General features: G+C 53.5%; 1 protein-coding gene across 2 annotated transcripts in view; it reads right to left on the bottom strand.

Annotated features, from left to right (window-relative positions):
• SLC4A3 (solute carrier family 4 (anion exchanger), member 3) overlaps nucleotides 1-21,588 on the bottom strand; it is a 30,172-nt gene extending 8,584 nt beyond the window's left edge. The window contains exons 1-14 of one of the 2 annotated variants that reach the window (XM_014954606.1): nucleotides 21,427-21,588; nucleotides 20,035-20,191; nucleotides 15,950-16,284; nucleotides 15,339-15,481; nucleotides 14,557-14,768; nucleotides 8,540-8,691; nucleotides 7,752-7,932; nucleotides 7,074-7,209; nucleotides 6,796-6,970; nucleotides 5,738-5,837; nucleotides 3,756-3,940; nucleotides 1,445-1,658; nucleotides 907-1,128; nucleotides 427-575 (exon numbers count right to left, since the gene is read on the bottom strand). In XM_014954606.1, coding sequence (XP_014810092.1) covers nucleotides 427-575; nucleotides 907-1,128; nucleotides 1,445-1,658; nucleotides 3,756-3,940; nucleotides 5,738-5,837; nucleotides 6,796-6,970; nucleotides 7,074-7,209; nucleotides 7,752-7,932; nucleotides 8,540-8,691; nucleotides 14,557-14,768; nucleotides 15,339-15,481; nucleotides 15,950-16,284; nucleotides 20,035-20,191; nucleotides 21,427-21,480 — 2,415 coding nt within the window. In that variant the 5' untranslated portion in view covers nucleotides 21,481-21,588. The remainder of the gene's footprint in view (nucleotides 1-426; nucleotides 576-906; nucleotides 1,129-1,444; nucleotides 1,659-3,755; nucleotides 3,941-5,737; nucleotides 5,838-6,795; nucleotides 6,971-7,073; nucleotides 7,210-7,751; nucleotides 7,933-8,539; nucleotides 8,692-14,556; nucleotides 14,769-15,338; nucleotides 15,482-15,949; nucleotides 16,285-20,034; nucleotides 20,192-21,426) is intronic. The other variant, XM_014954607.1, reaches the window with a different exon arrangement.
• Nucleotides 21,589-22,026: the final 438 nt, after the last annotated feature.

Raw genomic sequence — 22,026 nt, 5'->3', positions numbered from 1 at the left:
GGAAACCTGAAGACAGGTACCAGTTGCTAAATGGCCTTCAAAGGAAGTCCCAAGAAGAATAATTATGGACCAGCATTCTAGGATGCAGCTACAAGTGGTCATTGTGCCAGGATGGGCTGCAGCACAGGGCTGGGGGATGATGCTTCCCTCACAGTCAGCAGGTAGAGGAGTGCTGAGACCACTGCCTCACCTCAACAAGGTCATCCCAAGGGCAACAGGAGGCAACAGGAGGCAAAAGTCCCTTCCGCGTCACCTGCAAAGGGTCCGCACAGCCTGGGCCAGCCCCAGCTGAGCTGTGGGCAGTCTGGCAGGACCCAGGGATGCCACACCACCACAAACCCTTTGGAGAACTGAGAAATGTCAGCTGCCCTCTCCAGTGCAAGGGCAGAGCACATGGGTTCCAAGCACAGACACTGCCTCGTGTACCTTGTAAAAAGCTTCTTCAAACACCAGCAGAGGCCCTGAGAAGCCAATGACCAGAAGCGGCTGGGCTCCGAGCAGGGAGAAGAGGATCCCTAAAACCGAGGTGGAGATTATCAGCTCGGAGACCCCCATGAGACCCTCAGTTTTCTCTCCTGGGAAAGAGAACAAGGTGTGAGTGTTACTGCCCGGGCACAGGCACCGTCACCGCAGGCGGGCAGGCTGCAGACACAGCTCCAGATGGAGGAGGCAGGTCCCCGTCCCATCAAATCAGGGGTCCCCTGCATTGGGCAGGGAGTGCAGAGGGAGCCTGGGGAGCCGAGGCTGGAGATGCCGAGCGGCAGGGAGGGGACAAGGCAGCAGCCGAGGCGCAGCGCTGCCGCTCTCCCCGAGCCAGCAGCACCGAAGCCCACCCCAGCACAGCATCACACAGACACAGCCAGTGTCCCAGCGTGCAAAGAGCAGACCAGAAAGCAGGCCCATTACCTAGGAGTCCCCCGAAGGTGATGGCAGGAGAGAGAGCAGCAAAGTAGATGAAGAGAACGGCCGCGAGACACTGGCTGTGCAAGGCGTCTCTGATGTCACTGAGGTATTTGGGGTACCTGCGCTTTATGTCCCGAACCAGACCTCCAAAAAATATCCCGGTCCGCTTCAAAGGGTCGTCCTCAGCTTCCTCCTCTTCTTCCTCAGCTTTCACTTCACACAGCTCTGGAGGTGCATGGAGGGCAGGGCTTGAGCAGGGGAATGCAGGTCTGCCCTTGGGCTGTCCCTTTCCCCCATATGCCGTGGAGACCTTCCTCCAGCAGTGTTAACCTGGTGGGTCCCCTGCGACTGCGCATCCCACCACCTCCAGCTGCCCCCAGCTGCCAGAGCTGCCCACAGCCACCGTCCTGCCTCCCCTTGCCCCCCTCCCTGCTGCCCACTGCAGGAGCCAGGCCCTCCTCACCCCTCTGCTAGGGGATGGCCCACTGGGGCACGCAGGGACTAGGCACAAACTCTTTTGCCCAAATGTGAGTGGAGAGACCTTTGGCTTCCTGGACAGTCCCCTCCTTCATGGACTTCTGCTCCCTCTCCTTCCTCTTCCTCAGCAGCAACTTCTGGAAGGTGGCAATGGATTTGAGCAAGTCTTTCCCCTCTACCTCCGATGGGGGGATGACAATGCTGCAGTCCAAGAATTCGTTGATGGCGTTCAGAAGGTCTTGACGGTCATCTGCCATGTATGCAGCCTCATGGAAGTGCTGGGAGAGGCAGGAAAAAAGACACAGGGAGAAGGGTCAGACCAAGACTGCACCCAGCTGTCTGCAGCCTGGAAACACAATGCTTGTTGTGACCATACAGTAACGTCCCACTCCCACAACCCACTACTTGTCTCACTACTGCCACTCTGCGACCCACACTCCTGAATGCCTCTTGTCCAATTACCCAACATCGCACCGAATCCCATGTCTGTCCTCCCTACCCATCCTTTCCAGTGATCTCCTTGCTCCGGCTTTTCTCTCCCAAGCTCCACTGCTCTTGCCCAAGATCATGTTCCTGCAGCACCTACCAGCTGCACACTCCACCAGACCACAGGGTGCACCTTGTAGGACCTCTCCACCAAACAAAATCAGATCCATGCTTCCATCACATAGCCTGCTGCCTCTCTTTGCCTAGGCTAGATGCTACTCTTGGCCAGCCCATGCCACTGTTCACACCAGACCACTGCGGCTGCATCAGGTCAAGATCCTTGTCCTTACAAGCTCTACATGCCATCACTTGGTGTGGCAGGGCTCTCATTCAGAGCTCAGCTCAGAGATGCACTAGAAGTCAGGCACCACAGACTTTCCCTGTCCCTGCAGCTCAAAATTAGGACTCCTCAACAGACTGATGTCCTCCTGGTGTGGTCTTGGGTTGGGTTTGACAGAGAAGCTAGTAGAGCCCTAAAGCACCACAGATAAAGCACAAAAATCAAGGTGTCAGACGTGGGAGCAGGGAGCATAAGACTCTTGAGAGACTTGGACATAAAAATGTAAAACATGGGAGAGGGAAGGAAAATAGGAGTCTACAGCATGAGGGAAGTCATGCAAGGGAAAACAGGCAGAAAAGGGGAGATACTCTTCACAGCAAGGGCAAGTTGACAAGGGAGGACTCCAAGGAGACCATGAGGGGACAGCACTACTGCAGATAGGAGAAGGGGTACTGGCAAATGGGTGGAAGTGCTGTGTTGCCTCTGGAATGCGCCAGCAGAGAAAGGGTTGGAGGAAGATGAACAAGTGAACAGCCTGTAAAGCAGGTAGGGGACAGCTAAGGTTCCTGCAGCACACAGACTCCCTGGAGCCACAGCCTGAAACTGTAAATGATACCGTACTCTCTCCACGGCGCCAGCCACAGTGTCACCTTGCTATGGCTGCGGCAGCTGGCTCCCTTCTCCCAGCAACAGAGGAGCAGAGGCTCAGAGAAGCGAGACCAGCCCACAAATGGAGAGATAAAGCTGGAATATGGGACTTCACCTCTGCTGGTTCAAAACATGGTGTCAGCTGAGCCCTGTGCAACTCCTGGGAAGGGACCTTTCAGCTGGGAGCCCTTGTTGCCCACAGCCCACTTGCTCTGAGCAGACCTTTCAATCCCCAGTTGAGGGACAGTAGCACGCTGGTGGCAGGACAGACAGGTTTGTTACTCTGCTATAGTTATGTGGCACCAGCCAGAAAGACCCTGTGAACCCCTGATTCTCCTGTCCTGGATGTACACAGTAGGTGTTAAGATTGGCTCTTCTTTGCCTTTAAATTCTTATCACAATAATGAATTTCACTTTCCCGCCATCAAGCCAGATGGAGGACTTCTAGCAGTGCACACAGTTAGCAGAAAAGCCTTTCTGCCTGCTCATTTCTCCTCCCGTGTGGATGTGCTCCTCTGTATGGACACCCCAGCTATGGAACTCAGCTAGAAAGCTTTATCCAAACTGCTGATGAGCAGTCCCCAGCCACTGCTGGGTCTCCTCATCAGCGTGGCCTGGGACTGACATATTGTCACAGGCAGCACTCAGCCTCCTCTCCTCTCTGTGAAACATGAACTGAACACAATCCCCCCAACCTTGGGCAGTCCTTTGCTCCTGCTTTTACGTACAGCCTTCTTCTTCACCCAGCCTAGCACTCTCTGTCCCAGCCAAGTGTCTGTCCTACTCTTCCCTCCATAATGGAACAGCCTACTTTGGTCAAGTCAGGCTGCTCTTAAAAATCCCAGATGCTCACACCTGCCTGTCCCACCTGGGCCTCAGCCCACTTGTCCCAGGACTGACTTCTGAGGAGCCACTGAAGCTCACTCGCCTGTGCCAGCATCGTCACCTGTCAGCTCCTCACCTTGTCAGACATGAGGGTGGAGATTGAGCGGCCAATTTCATGGTAGTCCATGTTGGCCTGGCTTGGTCCCAGCAGCACAAAGATGAATCTGACAGGAATCGGGACCTCCAAGACAGATTCCAGGAAGACGGCCTCATTTAGTCGGACAAAGGCCATAGTTGGCTGCTCCAGGAACTGCACACAACCTGCCAGGAGGCAACGTTTTGAGCAGAGTTAATCATTGGGGTGAACTGCACGGGGCTGCCTTTAACAGTGAGAACAGGGATTTCGGGGGTTTCCACGAGCCCTTCTGTCCCGTGCTTGTCTCCAGACCCCTGACACAGCACTGAGCTTCCTGCTGAGGACTGCTCCAAGTGCCCTGGTCACTGATCATTCCCAAGCAGTGCTATTTTCTTTAGCTCTCCCAGTTAGCCCATTCTTAATCTCTTACAGATGGGCTCTACTTACACTACAAGGGGCTAATTTTAAATCAGAAGGCTGTTTTCCACTAAGCCACTGCCTTATGGAAGGAAGCCTCTTACATGTTACTTTTATCAAACAAACTTCTAATCTCATCAAAGAATGAAATCAGGTTTGCTTGACATGACCTATTTCCCATAAACCTCACTGCTTGGCAATAATTACATTCTTATCCTTTAGTTCTTTATTAATTGAATCCCATATTAGCTCTGCCATTATTTTGGCCGGGAAGGATGTCAGGTTAAAGAACCTATAGGTACCAGATCGTTGTCCTTTCCTTCTTGAGCACTGACGCTATGAGCTTTCTTCTGTTTTTCTCATATGTTCCCTGTGTTCCTAGACTTCTTTTTTTTTCAGATGAAAATGAGCCAGTTCTCTAAAGAATCATAGGTGCAAACTGCACAGTTTGTTTTACAATGTCCACATCTCATCAATGCTTGGCAGCCTCCTCGATTCCTAACAGACTGGGAAGTACTCCTGCATCCTCCGGCACACCAGCCGCTTCCTTCCCATACCGAACACAAATGTTTATCGAATACTTGCATTTCTCTGGTGTTATTACTGATCTTTCTGCCATCTGCATCCAGCAAAGAGCTGTGTTCTGTGTTAGATTGGCAAATCTGGGCCATCCGAGTGGCCAAGCGAATCCCAAGGTACAGCCTTACCTCAGAAGTGGCCAGTGTTTAGTTATCTGAGTATTCAAAGTACGTTTATGAAGCTGATTTGGCCTCATCACGGGTAAGCATCAGCTTAGTTGAGCTGCCAAGCCTCTTTGCCCAAGCTTTTCATCTACTGGATGAAACTACAGGCAATGACATTTAGTTTGCCTGTAGTGTAGCTACATTTGCTGAGATGTTAATGCCAGCCAAGTGCTGAGAAGGACTGCTCTTGTGGTCAGAAGGCATCAAGCCCACTGATGCTCAAACCTGCCCGCCCACAGCCCTCTTGTACAGAGAAATATCTCCTGGCAGCGCTGCGGGTGATACCCGAGACCTTGCCACCAGCCAGGCCCTGCTCCCGTAAAGTCAAAGCTCCTTGGCACACACAGCTGGCAACCAACACTGGCCAGGGCAGGGTGCAGCTGCTGGTGAGGTGTGAAGAATCCAGACAGAGGACAGCGATGGTCAGAGGACAGCACGAGGCCTGACAGCAGTCAGTGCCTGGCCATCAGTCCCTTGGGCAGCACTTCTAAGCTGCAAAATGGGATGTTCTGGTGAGCCTGTTGGGACTTTCTCCTCTAAGCTGGGCCTCAGCTCCCAGCCACAGTGTCTATCAACCACTTCACATTCAGTACTTCTTAATTTAAGAAAGTAACTACCCCAGCACCCCTTATGTTTACTACAGACAAAATGTGTGTTGCCACCAAAGCAGAGAGCGTACACGGCTCCCTCCCCAGTTGAACTTTGGGAACATGTACAGGATGTCCAAATATCTCTCAGGAGGGAGGGCACAGACAGCTGGGTCAGACCAGGATCTGAACTGGTCTCTTTTGGCCCTGGGGGTCTCCACATGCCACTTCTTACCCACGAGGACTACTGTGGCCTCCGCATCTTCAGGAATCTTCTCCATCAGCTTCAGGTATTTACGGTGGCCCTCAGAGTTATGGAGATGCAAGTTTTTCTGCCGGGGAAGAATACAAACAAGTAAGGACGGAGTCCCCACGCCTTGGTCTCCCTACACAGCCTTGCACCCCACTAGCTTATGTCCTGGTTTCAGCTGGGATAAAGTTAATTTTCTTTCTCGTTGCTGCTGTGTTTTGGATTCAGTATAAGAAGAATGTTGAAGAATGTTGATAACACATATTGTTTTAGTTGTTGCTAAGTAATATTTATATTAGTCAAGGGCTTTTTCAGCTTCCCATAGAAGCTGAGAGGGAGCATAGACAGGACAAGCTGGCCAAAGGAATATTCCGTACCATAGATGTCATGCTCAGTATATAAATGGGGGTTGTCCAGGAGGCAGGGATCTGCAACTGCTGCTTGGGACAGGCTGGGCAACCAATCACCAGGTGGTGAGAGAGACTTGTATTGTACCACTTAATTCTGTATATTCTTTTACCATTATTATCATTATTTTCCTCTTCCACTACTGGTCTATTAAACTGTCTTTATCTCAACCCATGATTTTCTTCCTTTCCCCTCCTTTTCTGCCTCTTCTCCCTACCCTACTGGGGTGGGAGCAGTGAGCGAGCAGTTGTGTGGTCCCAGCTGCTGGCTGGGGCTAAACGACAACAGCACAGCCACAGCTGGGCTTCCCTCAGCTGTAGACCTCACACCCTGCTCCACAGGCAAGGCACCCTCACAGCAAACGGCCACCCTGCAAGTGCCAGGGCTGTTGCTGCCATTGCGTGCTCAAGCAGAGATTTGAACACAGTGTGAGGCTAAAACTGGGTCCCGAAATCATAATGCAGCGACCTGATTTCCAGCTCTCCAGGTGATCCAGGGGAGCTCAGCCCTTGCAAGAACAAGCCCTCCCCCCTGCCATGAAGGGGCCCAGAGGTGGGCACCAAGGGCTGCTGCTGGCCAACAGTTGTCCCCAGGGTGTGGAAAAAGAAGCACTTAGCCCCCCATGTCACCCTCACCTCCTTGCACTCAGCCTCATTTGCCTTGGGGTCAGCCATCTCAATACGCTCTTCCCCCATGAGGGGCACGCAGGTGTCGGTGGCGTGGTTGTGGTGGTGGTTCCCCACGATGGAGTTCATGCTGGAGGTGGAGTGGTTCCTCGGGAAGAAACCCTCTTTCTCATCATTGGGGTGGCTGAGGGGGAGAGTGGTGGCCATGAGGGGACCCACCTCCCTTGCTACCTGGGGCTCACAGACAACCCCTGAGCCCTGGTAGCCCTCAGCCACGTGCCACCCACCTGTGCTTCAGCAGCAGGGCACGCAGCACATTGGCTCGGTCTTCTGCTCTGATCTGGTCAGAGATGATCATGGTCTCCACCATGAGGTGAGCGATGCCGGGCAGCGTGGTCTGCTCCAGGTCAAGGAGGACGGCACCTGCCAGCAGGAGAGGAAGAGCCCTGCTCCTAGTGTGCAGCACTCCCCACCACATGCACGCTCTGGAGACACAGCCATCCCACCAGGAGCAAGGCTTTGGCTGGGGTACAGATTCTCTCAGTTAAGAAATGCACCAAGTCCAGGTGTCCCATGTCCTCTGTGTAAACCCTTGTCCCAAGAAAACCCAAAAGCTGCAAGATGCACTGGTAGCTCTTGTACTTCCCTCTCGTTTTGGTCTCCCATCCTGACCAAACTTGCCCTTTCATACCAAAGAGCTGCTGGCCCAGGCACAGCTGGGTGTCACAGCTGCCACGTGCCTGAGAGCAGTAAAGCAGAGCAAGGAACCAACACAGGCTTCCTTGGGCTACTGCAAACCCTGGCAAACGGGCTGCAGGACAGTCTGTCTCTGCAGACCCTACATGAACCCTGGACACAGACACTGTTGGAGTGTCTCCACTGAGGGGCCAAACAGTGACAGAAGTTGTCTGGCAAAATCTGTCTCACAGCAAGATGCAAACCCTGGCCCATGGTTCCTGACTCACCGTGGGCAATCGTCTTCCTGAGCTCCAACAGGCTGCGGAAGGACAGTGAAGCCACGTGGGGTTTCCCCCACCTTGCTGTATCCTCTTCCACATCCTCCTCAAACTTGATCCAGCGGGCTGTCTCTCTCCAGTGCATCTCCTGGTTCTTATCCACCACCAGCTCGTTCAGCTCCACAAACACCTAGTGTGAATTACAGGGAGGACATGAGACTTCCCTTGATGTACACAGCTCTACCAACAACACTATTCTCAAGGTACTACTTGATCTAAACCTGCCTTAGTTAACCAGACGTTGGGTGAACAGAAGCAGCCAGGACAAATATCACTGGCACCATGGCAGGACCGTCCATCAGCACGTGGGGCACCAGAAAGCTTTAAGTTAGATGGTGTGGGCAGAGGAGAGAGAATGATGCAATGCTGCACCCCTCTACCAAACTTTGACATTTTTGTCTTCTGCCTGCTTCTTTGTTTCCCCCAAAATTTCCCACACTTGCCAGAGATGGTGAAATTAACATGCTGCAAACTTCCACAAAAGCACAACCATTTCTGTGACTTTTTTACATCTTATCTAAGGTTGAAGCTTTGTGACTTCAGAGAAATCTCTGCTTTTATTGAAAAAAAAAAAGTATTTTCAGCCCTCATGATAATGGATAAGAGCTTGAAATGTCACCCCCAAGGTCATGTAAAGAATTAGTTCTACTGAAACCACATTTATCGCTTTATAAAGTGCCTGTTTCTAGTCCTGATTTATGGCTTCTGAACAAGTGTGGGAGGAAGCACATGAATACCTCATGGGGCTTTCTATCCAACTTCTTCTTCTTCTTTTTTTTCTTGACAGATGGAGTTGACGCTAATTTTTTGCTTGTCCTGGTGATCTGACTACGAGATGGTTTTTTCATCAGATGCCTCCTCACACCAGGATTATCTTCAAAACGGTGGCCTGAAAACATGGGAAAGGAAAAAAGACCACCAGTTTGTCTAGTGGAAACACATTGTCTGGCAGGGGAACACATCCAAGCCCCCCCTCACCTTCTCTCATTAGCTTATGCTAGTAAAGCCCTGGCAGCTGGAGCACTCACCAGCATCCTCCAGACCTCTGAAGATCCTTCTTGCCTCATCTGCCTACTTTCAGCTCTTCCAGACACCTGTGAGCTAATTCCTTCAAGAAGGCTTGCATACACACTGGAGCATCACTGCAAAAATTTTTATTCATGGCACCCGAATTAATGGTGCATGAACTCCCTCAACAAAAGGCAACCTGAAGCCTTGTCAGCACAACCCTACACCCAGCCAGAACAGGCAGGCACCTGGCTGGGGCTCATTTCTCCCACCGGAGGAAGGCCTGGTGCTCAGCAAGCGTAAAGGGCAATGAAGGGGAAGGATATTTAGCTGCTGGTCTGGGAGAGACATGGAAATATCAATGACTGTTTTATTTAATTGTGTGATGAGGCTGTAGGATAAGAGTGCAGACGGGGGCTGCCATGGAGGCTGGGCAGTTAACTCCAGGTATCGCTGTTTCTAGCTGATCCGCAGTGCCGCCGTAATGCCCTCTGAAAGGTCTGCGTTACAGAGTTCGGCTGGCCAAACCGAAGCCTCCTGAAGCCTCCAGAAAGGCTCTTGAGGCTGCATTACAGGCCCACCACCAAGCTATCAGTGCTGTTGGCTAGCCAGCACCCACCAAAACCCGGCCACAATGGTGCCAGCCCCTTTTGCAATGCCAGAGAAACAACACCTGGGCGACAGCCTGTCATAGAGAGTAGTTCCCCTGGACACTACCCAGAGACAGCAAGTGTATCTTCCTCAGCACAGACAGCCCATGGGGATGGGGAAAGCCCCTGTGCTCGGCTCCAGGATGGGCAGGCTCCCCCAGGCAGGTCACAGAGTCAGGGCTTCTGTTCAGCTTTGGTCCATCGAGGTTTGCTGGCCCTGCTTGTAAGGCACAGACAACGTTTTCTCCCTGGCAGCTCTCTGTTGGCTGGGATGAATGTTCAGGCTCCATGTACCTTTCTGCACTTGTCTTCAAGATCTGCAGCTCTCAGGGCATGAGAGGCAGTGAAAAGCACTGGGCTTAAAGGCCAAGTGGTCTCTTTGATGTTGCAGGAAAATATTCATGCATCTCCGGCATGGGAAGACCCAGCCCAGCATCAGGCCAGGCATACCATGGCCTTGCTCCTGGGAAATCTGGGTCGCTAGATTAAATATAAAATGAATCAATACTGAGCCTCAGGGCATTTTCCCCCATTGGCTGCCCTGCTGATGCATGTCCCGCAGATGGATGGACTCCTCCCTGCTCCACTTACTGCTCTGCAGTGTCGGTAGGAGTCAAAAACTGCCCACCACTACAAACGTTTCTGGGAACCCTGCACGGGTGGGTCTTCCTTCATCGGACCTTTGTGTGGATTTTTCAATTCCCGTGCACTTGGCAGCCACTTCATTGCACTTGGTGTGGACTCCTGCATAAACAAAGAGGTCACCAGGCAGACGATCTTGGTATCTGTCACCTTTGTTCCGATCCCTGTAGCTTCTTGTTCTCCCATGCACCCTGGGACTCGTTCTCATCATGTCCCTAGAAGAACAGGGCCAGAGGACACTCTGCCCAGCAAGACAGAGTGCTTACCAGGAGCACGGCAAGCCTCCTCCGTGGTGATGCCAACCTGCCACGCAGTGGTCTTCAGCAATATCCCTTGAAAGCACACACGGGCCTTCAGCCTCAGCCACTGAACAGCTGAAGGACAGATAAAAGGGAAGGAGCCAAGTTTCCTGCCAGGATCTCTGGTGACTCCCACACTTGCTGACACGGACAAGAGCTGGAGTGCTGCAGACTCAGAGTGAGCTGGTGAAGGCACACCTCCAGAGCCCTACGGAAAGAAGTGAGCCACTTGCTGCTCTCCCTTGGCAATGCTTGTGGTCGCTGAGATGCCAGCTGGGGAGGACAAGCCACAGCAGCAGGGTGGGCACACGGACTTAATTTTGGAAGAGGCCACAGACTTTGGGAGTCCCATGTGGAGCCCAGCTCAGGTGCTCCAGACTGGTCTCCAGAGAGCTTTTCTGTGTCCCACCAGATTTGTGCTTCTCCCAAATAAAAGTCAGGCTCAAGTGAGCACCTGAAGTCTGGGGTTCTTACTCAGGATAGGATCCTGGACTGAGACCAAAGGGTGATGTGCCCAGGGCACAGCTCTGCCCTCTTTGCTGAAAGCCAAGCTTCCCAGGATAAGATGACGCAGCCAAGGACAGCTCTTGCTGTACCTCTATTCCAGTGCTCCCCAGGAGCAGAGCATGGGACGGTGACCATGTCTGAGGACAGAGCATGACTCCTGTGGTGGCTCTACTACAACAAACTGGAATGTGACCTGCCACACAGCATCTCCTACAGCCTCCTTCAGAAGATCTTCTTGCCACATGGGCTTCCATCAGTCAGATTTCTTGGGATGACCAAGTTCCTCTCCCGCCAGCTTAAACCTGACGATGACAAATACGACTTTGCACCGGTTGAATTCTTCCCCCAGAGTGCCTGTGCTAGTCAGTCCAACTTGGCAGGTGATTGCCTTCAATTCCAGTATTAGCTCCTACATCCCTCCTTTCACTACCCTCTATCCACAAGCAGGAAGCCTGGAAAGAGGTCTCAGAGTAGTTGCACCAGTACCAGAGCGCAACTTGCTAGCCTGGCCTCACAGGGATGGTGCACGCTTCCCACACACCCCAGTGGTTAAGTTATAGCAAGGAAAAAGAGACTGAAACTGCATCTCTTGGAACATTCCAAATAAGACTAATCAAAATCCTAATCAACATGCAACAAGTCACAACCCTATGACGGCTTCTGGAAAAAGCTCCTGCCCTGCCCTTCACAGAGCCCAAGTCTCTCCTGGCTGATGCTGAGCTCAATGTGATGGGGACTCACCCCAGCTCATCCCTGCTGCCACCAAGGTGTCCCTTCACAGCACTGCCCATGCTCTGAACACTGAAAGGAGTGCAAGGAAACCAGCTATGGCCCGATAAGGATTCTGCTCTGCTCAAAAGCTACTGAATCGCTCCTGGATCGCAGCTGGTCCAGGAAGAGGTACAGCCATGGAGCGAGTATCTGAGTGAGTGGCACTGGCTGGATGCGAGCTGGCTCTGCACAGAACTGACTCTGGTGTCTGCTATATCCCTCTGCAGAATTAATCCACCGTGTGGATTCATTGTGCAGAAATAATTAAGAGTTGACTGTACAGCACATCCTATTTCAAGCACCTGCAGTATTAGCTGTAGCAATCAATGGATGTGTTAACTGCTAGCAAGCCAAATTTCCCCACTTTATAAGTGACGTATATCACACCTTGCAGAAGCAATCTGCCCCTTCTACGTTCCCAAGAATAGCCATCCTTTCCCTGTGAACTCAGGGCAATTTCTCACACTTATAATGTAGAGCTTGCTCAGGTCAGGACAGCTGATGGAACCAATTTGCTCCAGGTTTCTATTTTGAACTTTGCTGTCTATCAATTTACAGTAACAAGTGGAGACCCAGCCAGAAGCAAATTCCCACTTGCTGGTCCTCCCAGAAGCACACAGGCAGACATTTCTTCCCCAATGGCTTGTAAAGATGGGCCAGCTGAGAAAGAGAACATGATGCTGGGACTGGGAGGCAGGGGAAGTTAAGCGTTGAGATCACACAGAGGCTGTGGCAGAGCCAGAAACCGAACCGAGGCATCCCGAGTCCCTGTTGCAAGCACTTTGCTTCCCCAATCCTGCACGCAAAGCCGGTAAATGGGCTAGTTCTGGGACCCTCCTGTGTGCGCTCCTAAAATCTCTTGAAAAATTAACACACGACCCAGACAAGGACCACAGGTGCCACAGAGCTATGGCTATCAACAGCGTCCCTCCCAAGGTGACACACAAAGCCACCTTTTAACTGTGAGTTACCACCATCTGCCGAGGAAGGACCGCCTGCACGAGGTGGGAGTAAGGCTCCGGTTTCTGCGCGGTCCCCGGGAGGGCTCAGAGATCCAGCTCTCCGCAAGGGATGCGTGGGTACGGAAACAGATGCAGGGAACAGAAAGACACTCTTTGCTCTCGCAATTCCTATTCACTCCTTCCCTGCTTTTTCCACTCTTGCTTCCTTCCTCTTTTCCCCCTTCCAGGCACCCCGGCCAGTCTGCCATGAGCTAGTTTCACAGCCCCACTCAAGCCTGCAGACACAGGGACTAGGTGCAGAGCCAAGAACCTGATACCCACCGCTGCTGTCGGATCTGCAGCTCAGCTCAAATTCCAGCAAACAGAGAGCAGCAGCACACTGTCACCTTTTGCCACAGATGGAAGGGAAAATGTCTCTGTCCTTATACACACCTCGGAGCACCTGCTATTTTCTCTGGCCGCGGCATGGGCCACATCCTGATAAGTGCAAACAGCAAGATGCAGCTGCTTCTGGAGCTGCTCAAACAAGACACACACAGGGAAGCACCTCAGCACTATGACACAGATCTGTACAAGGACTTTGGACAGACACACAGCCACCAGGCAGCTCCTCTGGTGTCACCAGTTACCTCCTCTAACCCAGGAGACCAACCTGACACAGGGAGGGTGCAGACAGCAAACACAGGGTGGGGGATACACACTTCAACTGGGGGCTCTGATCTACAGCTGCAACCATGGGGTCACTGCTCCGGTACTTACAGGTGGGCTCCCCGCCTGGGTAGCCCAGATGGTTTCTGATGGCTTCCCATAAATCATAGTCTTCAAAATTGAAGGCAAATTCATCAAAGTCTTCATAGCCGAGCGAGTTGCGAATGCAGGTGCTTATTGCTATCTCCGGGCTGCTGCCCCCTTCCGATTCCTTCGCTGCCTCCTCTCTCTCTCGAAGGGTTGTCATTTTGTCCTTACGAAGTTCAGGGGTCAGGTGCCATGAGCCACCCACCTTCAGAGGAGGGGCCGGGGTAGCCAGGTTGACGTGTGGAAATCAAGTCCTGGGGGGAATTCACCGCAGCCCTGGGGCCAGCCCTGGTGCCCACCTCCCGTCCTCAAGGGGCATGAAGGTGCCGGCTGCTGCAGCCCCTGGGGACTGATGAGGTCCTGGGAAGGTTGGCTCCACCTAGGGATGCTTCCGTGGGGGGCTGCCCACCGGCTCCTCGGGAGCAAGATCCTCGCTCTGCCGCGGAGTCTCGTGCCGGCTGCCCGGGGACGCGGTGCCCGTGGCCTGGGCACAGCCAGGCTGTGCGTGCGGCACCGCTCCTCTCCCTCGCTCCCCTCTGGTGTCTCCCTCCCTCTCCAGCCTGCAGAGCAACCTATTGAATTCTCCATGTCCTCGGGCCCCGAGCGTGCATTTCCATGACGTCTCTTCTGTCTGCCCTCACGCCGCGCACGGGGGCAGTCCCCCTCCGAGGCGCTCTGGAGGGGGCAGCTGCCTCTCCCTCTGCCAGGAGAGCGGAGGAGAGGGGAGGCTCCTCACCTCAGCTTTTCTGCGATACCAGAGCTGGCGTGTCGCACACGGGGCTGGTCGCCGGGAAAGTGTGTCAGGAGAGGAGAGAGCTGGGGCTCAGGGAAACACAGGGAGCCCTGAACCGGAGAGGGTAGTGGGGCGGGTGGAGGAGCAAACAGCTGTGGGGTGGGTGTGCACAGAGGTGATGGAAACACAGGGACCGGCACTGTGGACATCGCCAAGCTGACAGAGAGGAGCCAGGGCTGGAACAGCAGGGGCTGGGAGACAGGGAGGTGAGGACCAGGTCCTGCAGCAGACCAAAGACCATGCTTGGAGCTGCCGGGGAGGAGGGCAAAGCAGGGAGAAGCAAGGGACACGCACACTAGCAGGGTAAGTAGTGTTGCAAAGCCTCACTTTTCATGCCGTCCAAGTCAGCAGACGCCAGCATCTGGGCCTCGGCCTCATCCGTGGGGACGCGCTGGTACGCCGCGCTCTCCAGCGTGGTCATGCTGCCGATGCACATCCTCTCCTTCAAGTCATAGGTAACCCGCTGTCCGCTCGCCACCTGGCCCCAGGGCTTGCGCTTCTCCCACCCACGAGACAGACGTTCCCGAGGCCCAGGGAGGCTGTAAGAACCAAAGAGACCGATGGCTGCAAACGGGGTGAGTAAGGATGGGCACTAGCCCCTCTCAGGGCTGAGGTCCCTCAGCCCAGCCCTGACCAACAAGTCTCTGAGAAGGAGCAGAGCCAGGAGTCACCTGTCCCAACACTTAAGGATTGCCCCTTCCCCACCACAGGACAGGATCAGCTTGTGGTCCGTGTTGGGGACCCACCTCTGAGCCAGTGGCCTCGTGATCGCCTGACTTGGCCGAGCCTCCTGGGCTTCCCAGCCTGCAGGTCAGCATGACAGCACAAGTTAACTGGGAGGAAGAGTACTCCACGTGTGCAGCCCAGTGCCCCCAAACCCACACCTAAGGATTCCACAGACCCAAGGAGGTCACAGGAGTCCCCAGGGAGTGACGGTCCCACCGGTGAGCAGCTGTGAAGGTCACAGCCACTCTCCCTCTGGGCCCCACGTCCCCTCTGGCTCGGCAGGCAAGTTCAGGCTGGGCAGAGCTGCAACCCCTGGGGACAGGGTCTGTGTGGTGACCCTGAGCAGAGGAGAGCAGCAGGCAGCTCGGCACACGTTTCCCTACCTGCGGAGGGAGGGAGGGCCCTTCTCCTGCAGCAGGTCGGTGAAGCGTGGCACGGGCGACAGGATGCCACACTCCTCCTCCACGTGGAACTGCGCAGGGGCCAGAGCGTTGCCAGACTCCTCCTCATCGCTGCCGATGGTGAACTGCAGAGACAATGGTCCTGACAGCAAGAGCCAGGACAGGCAGACTTCTCCCCAGTCCCCGACACACAGATCCTTCCCACTTCCCCACAGCCTAGAAAGGGTCATGCTGACTTTCCCCACGTGCCCCATACCCTGGGGCTGGCCATACTGAGCCCCTCCCCACATCCTGTACACCCTAACACCACCAGTCACATTGATCTTCACCCATGGGTCTCACACCCCCAAACCAGTCATGCACACCCTCCCCAGCATCCACCCCAACCAATGGCTTATCCATCACTGTCCTCCAGTGCCCATGTCTGCTAGGCAAGGACACCACCCTTCGTGCAATGTTGCACAGACACAACCTCTTTCCCCTGAGCAGCATGCTCCCAAGACCATACAGCCTGGCACCCTCCTGGCATCAACCCTCCCTCCACCTTCCCCCAGCCTCCAAGCCCCATCCAGATAGGGATGCCCTAGCCTTGCCTTTGGTTTGCTTGAGGGCTCCAGCTTAGGGGATGTGTCCTTCCCACGAGCTTCGCCCTCAGACTCTGCAGAGATCTCTTTCACCTGGGCCTCCTCTGCCTCAGACTCTCCTTCTTCCTCTTCTTCTTCTTCCTCTTCTTCCTCCTCTTCTCCCCCCTCCTCGTCCTCTTCTTGGATGGTGGGGGTCACCTCCGAGGGGGGTAACGAGGTTTTCTTCTTTTTCCTCCTCCTTTTTTTCCTCCTGCTGGCACGGGGAGGCCTCTTTTGGAACTTGAGGGCAGAAGGGAGGTGAGTGGAAAGGGGATGATGGATGTGGTGCGAGGTTTGGCGGTGGACTGAGAGAGAAAAAGAGAGTCAGGGGCAGGAAGAGGCTGGGAGGAACCTGCCAGGCGCCCCTCCAGGAAACGGCATGGTCTGGAGATCAAGGGCCAGGAAGGGCAAGGAGAGCCACCAGCCCACAGGGACATAGCAAAGCTCTTTCAGTGATGCGGCAGGCTGTGTCCAGTCTGGGGTGGTTGGGGAGGCAGCCCCAATGCAGTGCCAAACCACCCCAAGGCAGCTTCACTGCCCTGGGGAAGGCAGGACTCCTCTCCCAGTGCTGTCAAAAGCCATTCGCATGGCTACACAGAGCTGCAGTGGCCTGCCAGAGGCACCATCCCCTTCCTAAACATGGGGAAACGTTTCTTGCATTCTCAAACAAGCACTATTTGGGCACTTTACAAACATTGCTTTCCTGCCTAGCGTTCTTCGCGTTAAGTAGATGCACCTTGTTTATCCCCCAGGTTTTGGCAGAAAGTCACTCCTGCATTCCCTGCCAGGAACCACAGACCAAGATTTTTAGTGCAAATGCAACCTAAGTCCACATCCCAGGTACTGTGAGGGCTTATGACTACCAGCCTCTGAAATGCAGGTTCAATTAGGAGGCTGTCTTTTAAAAACCAGGGTAAGAAACAGGGCAGAATGACTTTTCCTTAATCTACAAAGAGAAATTCATACAGGCTTGACCTGGGTGTCGTGGGAATTACAGAGTGAGAAGAAATTAATGGCATTTCTGAGCCTTCACTCAAAAACAACGATAAGGCACCATGCAGGGAACAGGGTAAGCTCAGCATCTCCCTGCAAGAGAGAAGAAAGCCATTCCTGCAAGGTCTATCTGCAGGCACAAAGCCTCCCATAGACAGTCTGCAGGATGCACAGATCCTGGGGCTGCACCCGGAGCAGCAAAATCACGGGGGCACCAGCCACTTCGCAAGGGGGTTTTGCTCAGCAGCTCTTCCTGAGGAATTGTTTCCAGTCTGTTTTGATTTGGTTCCTTCCCAGCTTTCCTGTGACATGGCAGCAAAATCTGTTTATAGTGAAAACTACCTTCAAAGGACGTTTTCAATGGAAGCTGTAACCTTCTCCCTGGGAGAGCCAGGCAGGTTCATTGTTCTGCTGTCATGTTTCCTTTCCTTTGGTTTCTCAAGTCTTTTCTCCCTTGTTTCCCCCCTTGGGAACAGCAGGGATATTTCACACACTCCTCTGGTTCAGCAGGAGAGGCTTGTGGCAAGATTAGAGGAGATTAGGAATGGTCAGACATCTGCAAACTGGAAAGAGTTTGGGCTCTATTTATAAACACTTTTCCCTCCCAAGGATCCTCTAGTTCTTTGACTTAACTGGACATACCCTGTTTCACTCACAGGTTTTGGCAGAAGGGCCCTGCTGCCCCCCCGTAGCGCTGCTCTGGGTGCCATGGACAGGCCAGCCACAAATTTCTCATGTAAGAAGCAAGGAAGGACCCATTTGTACACTCGTTGCTCCTTCTACAGCACAAAGCTGCTGGTGAGGACATGCCCCACGTTTCCCTTCTAGCTTGTGCCCATCAGCCCAAGACAGAAACGTTCACATTTTGGATCAGAAGGAAACCAAAGCCTTGGGCTGCATCTGGTGCAGAAAAGGGTGGCACTACTCTTCACCCCTGCACTCAGCACTCCTTGTGTCAACTGATCACAGCCTCCACAGAAGTGGCCTGGAGGTGGGAAAAACACACCTCTCCCAAACACAAAAGGCTTCGTGCCTCCCTATTCTTCCTCCCTGTCCTCTTGCAACTCCTGTGTGGCCAGCCCCTGCCCTCCTTCCCTGCTCCCTTCCTTGCACTGCCTGTACAGAAAGTTATTGCCAAACCAGTGTCCTAGATGTTTGATTTCACTTCTCAGTGAACTTGATACAAGAGATATGAAAAAGTAATTTGGATAGGGAGCCCAGAAGGAAGAACCTACATATTAGGAATTCCTGGCTTTGAATAGGGCAGGAAACATCTCTAGACCCAGAGAGCATTCACCTCCATGGGCTCATATATTATCTTTCGAAGCCTAATGACCTAACCAGACCTTCCAGCTTTATGAATACGAACTGCATAAAACTTCTGATAACCAGGATTGACGTAGTTCTAGACAACTAGTCTGATATAATGCCTTCCAGTACCTAAAGGGGGCCTACAGGAGAGATGGGGAGGGACTTTTTGTCAGGGAATCTAGTAATAGGACAAGGGGTAATGGTTTTAAACTGAAAGAGGGGAGATTTAGATTAGATATAGGAAGAAATTTACTGTGAGGGTGGTGAGACACTGGAACGGGTTGCCCAGAGAAGTTGTGCCCCATCCCTGGAGATGTTGAAGGCCAGACTGGATGGGGCTTTGAGCAACCTGCTCTAGTGTGAGGTGTCCCTGCCCACGGCAGGGGGGTTGGAACTAAATTATCTTTAAGGTCCATTCCAACCTGAACCATTCTATGACTCTATAACAGGGATATGTCAAGAAGGTCAGAGGAAAACAAACTTGATTCTGACAAAGAAAAAAAAAAAAAGACTCTCCTATTAAGAAGAAAAAAAATAAAAACCCAAACAGTGCAAATCTCTAGTAAAATTTTCAAAGAAGCTTCTGCCATGCATGCTCAAGCATGTGTCCTCCAAGCCAGCCCACACACCTGTGCACACAGGTGGAGCTTCTGAGCAGGTACACCCTACCAGCACAGAACAGGTATTCAACCCACAGCAAAGCTATCAGCACCTTGCAGCCATGTGCGCGAGTGACTCTGTGCCCAGGTGGAAAGTGCTATTTGAATGGAGCCTCTGTAGAGAAATGACACAAGCAGGAAGTAGCAGCTGGGGTGCCCAACAGTCATAGACTTTTACCAGCAAACTTTTACAACAGCCGTTGGAAATGAATGGCTAAGCAGAAAACAGCCTGGTGATATACTGGGAACATAATGTTCCCGAGGTGTTATCCCACCAAAGCTAAGCTGGAAAATAAGCAGTATCTGACTGTGGAGAGTCAGAGAGTGCAAAACTCTCCCAACCATTGCTACTTGTCCACCATACAAGCAGGGTGCTGGCTGGAGGACTCTTCTTCCTGCCCTTCGCTGCTGTTACTACAAGCCAATGCGACTCACCTACACCAGGCAATAGCTTATGGCCACTCTTGTGGGCACACTCTCATTTTACAGCCAAAGTGAGTTTGAGACTGGTTGCCTTCATGGTGGAAGGGCAGTTAGAGGAATAAATATGCTGATCAGAGGAGTTCAGGTGAGATAGCTACAGCATTTTTAAATCACACCCCATTTTTATTTTGCAGTCTGTTCTTTGAGCAGATAAGCTTGATGGTTTCATGGTTGCCATTTAGAAATACACAGGCATGTCTGACTGGAGCCATCTGCTTTCAGACTGGGGAGGACAGCCTGGCTTCTGGCCATATTTGGATGTTTCTTTGCAGCCATATGGAAGAAAAATAGTTTCAAACTGGAAATTTCAACGAGGAGGAAGTGGCCACAGAGGTCCCTGACACTGGGCGAGGAGGTGAGCCAACACCCTGGGCTGGGCAGTAGCTATACCACTGGGGATGGGGAAAACTGGGAACAGATTGGGAAGAGGCCATGGGCAGGGGTGCTAAACTGGGTGTACGCAGCACTTTGGGAATGTTCTGAAGGGAGGAAGTGAATAGCAGACTAACGAGATCTGCAGGGACCCGGCACAAGGCTGAGGAGCACGTGGGGCTGAGCGAGGGTTGGCGGTGGGAGTGAAAGTAAGTACAACGGTTCAAACCTACATACATTCAAAATCTCTCTCACTGTAGCTGCGTCTTTGCTTCTCCAGATTGCTTGATGCTGACTTGCTTATCAGGTCCCCAAATCTCTCGATTGACAAAGTCTTATCCAAGTCCTCATCGTCCTCGGCACCAGGAGAGGCTTTCTCTGCGCGATCTCTGCCCTGCACAGAAATCGCCAGACAAGAATCAAACACTGCAGACCCCTACGGCCCTCCGGACCCTCACGCCCTGCCAACGGTGCTGGGCTTGCTGAGGAGCAGCAGGCTCCACACGACAGGGCTGAGGCATAATTTCTCACTTAGAGGCACAGTTTCACTCAAAACCAAGAGCCAGAACGGACCAGCAAGCCTCCAAGCCACGCTCTGCTGAGATACCTTAGTGGTCCTCCACACCTCCCTTGAGTGGGAGGTATCAAGGGACTATGTCAGTGTCTGGTCTTTCCTACCAGCGGAGATGTGTAGCTTGCATTTAGCTGGAATTTCTCTCTCCTCACATCTAATTGCTGCCCTCTGGCCCTCCCTTTGCCCAGTCTGCCATCCCTCTCTTTCTTAGACCTCCTCCCTACATCCCCCTGGGAAACACCATCCCTGCTCCGGTGAGCTGCCCTTGGCTCAGTGACCACCCTGTGCCTTCCCACCTCCCCTCCGCACCCCTAGGGCCCCCAGTTCCTCTGTTCCATGCCTTCTTTCAGGCTTTTCTGCCTGTTTTCCTCCCGTTTCAGGCTGTGGACGCTTCTCTGCCTTTTTGCCAGTGGAGATGCTTCGAGAAGAGCATCGCCAGGTGACTCCTGTCCTTTCTGCCTCCCGAGCAGCTGCAGCTGGTAAAATTTTCCGTCAATATAGCCGAAATGCCAGCGCGGAGCTGTTGTGGACTCCCGTGTTTCCATGGAAACAGGAGGAGGCCCAACTGTGACAAATCTGTCTGTGCTGGGCGGAAAGAGGGAGCAAGGCGGCTTTAGCCGAGTTGTGCCTCTCCTAGGATCCCCCAGCTGTTCCCAGCTGTGCGCCGGGAGCGCCTTGGTGTCTGTGGGTGAGACTGCTTCTCCTCTCACCTTAGCATGGGTGTCCATCCCAGCCTAAATGTGGAGACCCTAACTGCAAGCTGCCCAGCTTCTCCTGCCATTTGCCTACCCCACCCCACAGCATGCAAAGGCACAAGGACCCCACAGAGCAACCTCTGGCCTTTTCGGAACCACAGCTTGGGGAGCGGGTTTGGGCTCCTGGGCGGCCGGTGTGGGCTTGTGGCGGCCTTGGGGCACCCTTCGTGCAGACCTTTCCCCGGTGAATGGAGGCTGTGTCTCCTGCTGGCTGCCAGGACACGGGTCCCACACTCAGCCTGGCGGGAGCACTGTCCCCGGGGAAGAGACAGCCCCGCTGCTGCTGGATTCCCACCTCACCTGCTGCAGGTCGATGAAGACATCTCCTACGGGAGGGGACTCTCCAGCTGCCATTTTGGTTCAGGACCTAAGGGCCTGGGCAAAATATCAACCCTTCTCTTTCACCGGCAGGCACCCAGCAAACCTGGAGAGTGGCATAACCTGTGGAGAGAGGGCAGGACAAGGGAATGTCGTAGGAGACTGCTGGCCACTGCCCTCAACCCCCCTGGCTCCTAACCCGGAGAGGTCACCTCACCGGCCCTTGGGGAACCTCCCCAGCATCCTAGGACATGCCTGTCCCCTGGCACACCGGGGCAAGGGGGCAAGAACGGCCCAGCCCACACTGCTTTGTGCACCATCTCCAACCGTTCAAGGGCAGGTGGGACCCTGTCCTCCTCCGAAGGACCTGCTGCCTGGAGGGTGCAGGGGCTGACCGAGAGAGCAGATACGTGCAGCTCCTGCATGGGCTGTGCAAAAGAAGGAAAGGGTTACTGCACCAGCACATCTGTGCACAGCTGGAGCATGACTGACCGCCGGGGAAGGATAAAGTTGGATAGATCGGGTGCTGGGAGGACATGCCAGGAGCAGGCAGCAGAGTGGTCCTGTGCCACCTAGCTTTAA

Source organism: Calidris pugnax, unplaced genomic scaffold (assembly GCF_001431845.1).
Source record: "Calidris pugnax isolate Ruff unplaced genomic scaffold, ASM143184v1 scaffold103, whole genome shotgun sequence".
Classification (NCBI taxonomy): domain Eukaryota; kingdom Metazoa; phylum Chordata; class Aves; order Charadriiformes; family Scolopacidae; genus Calidris; species Calidris pugnax.
The sequence above is the reverse complement of the archived record's forward strand: the minus strand, read 5'-3'. Positions and strand labels throughout refer to the sequence as shown.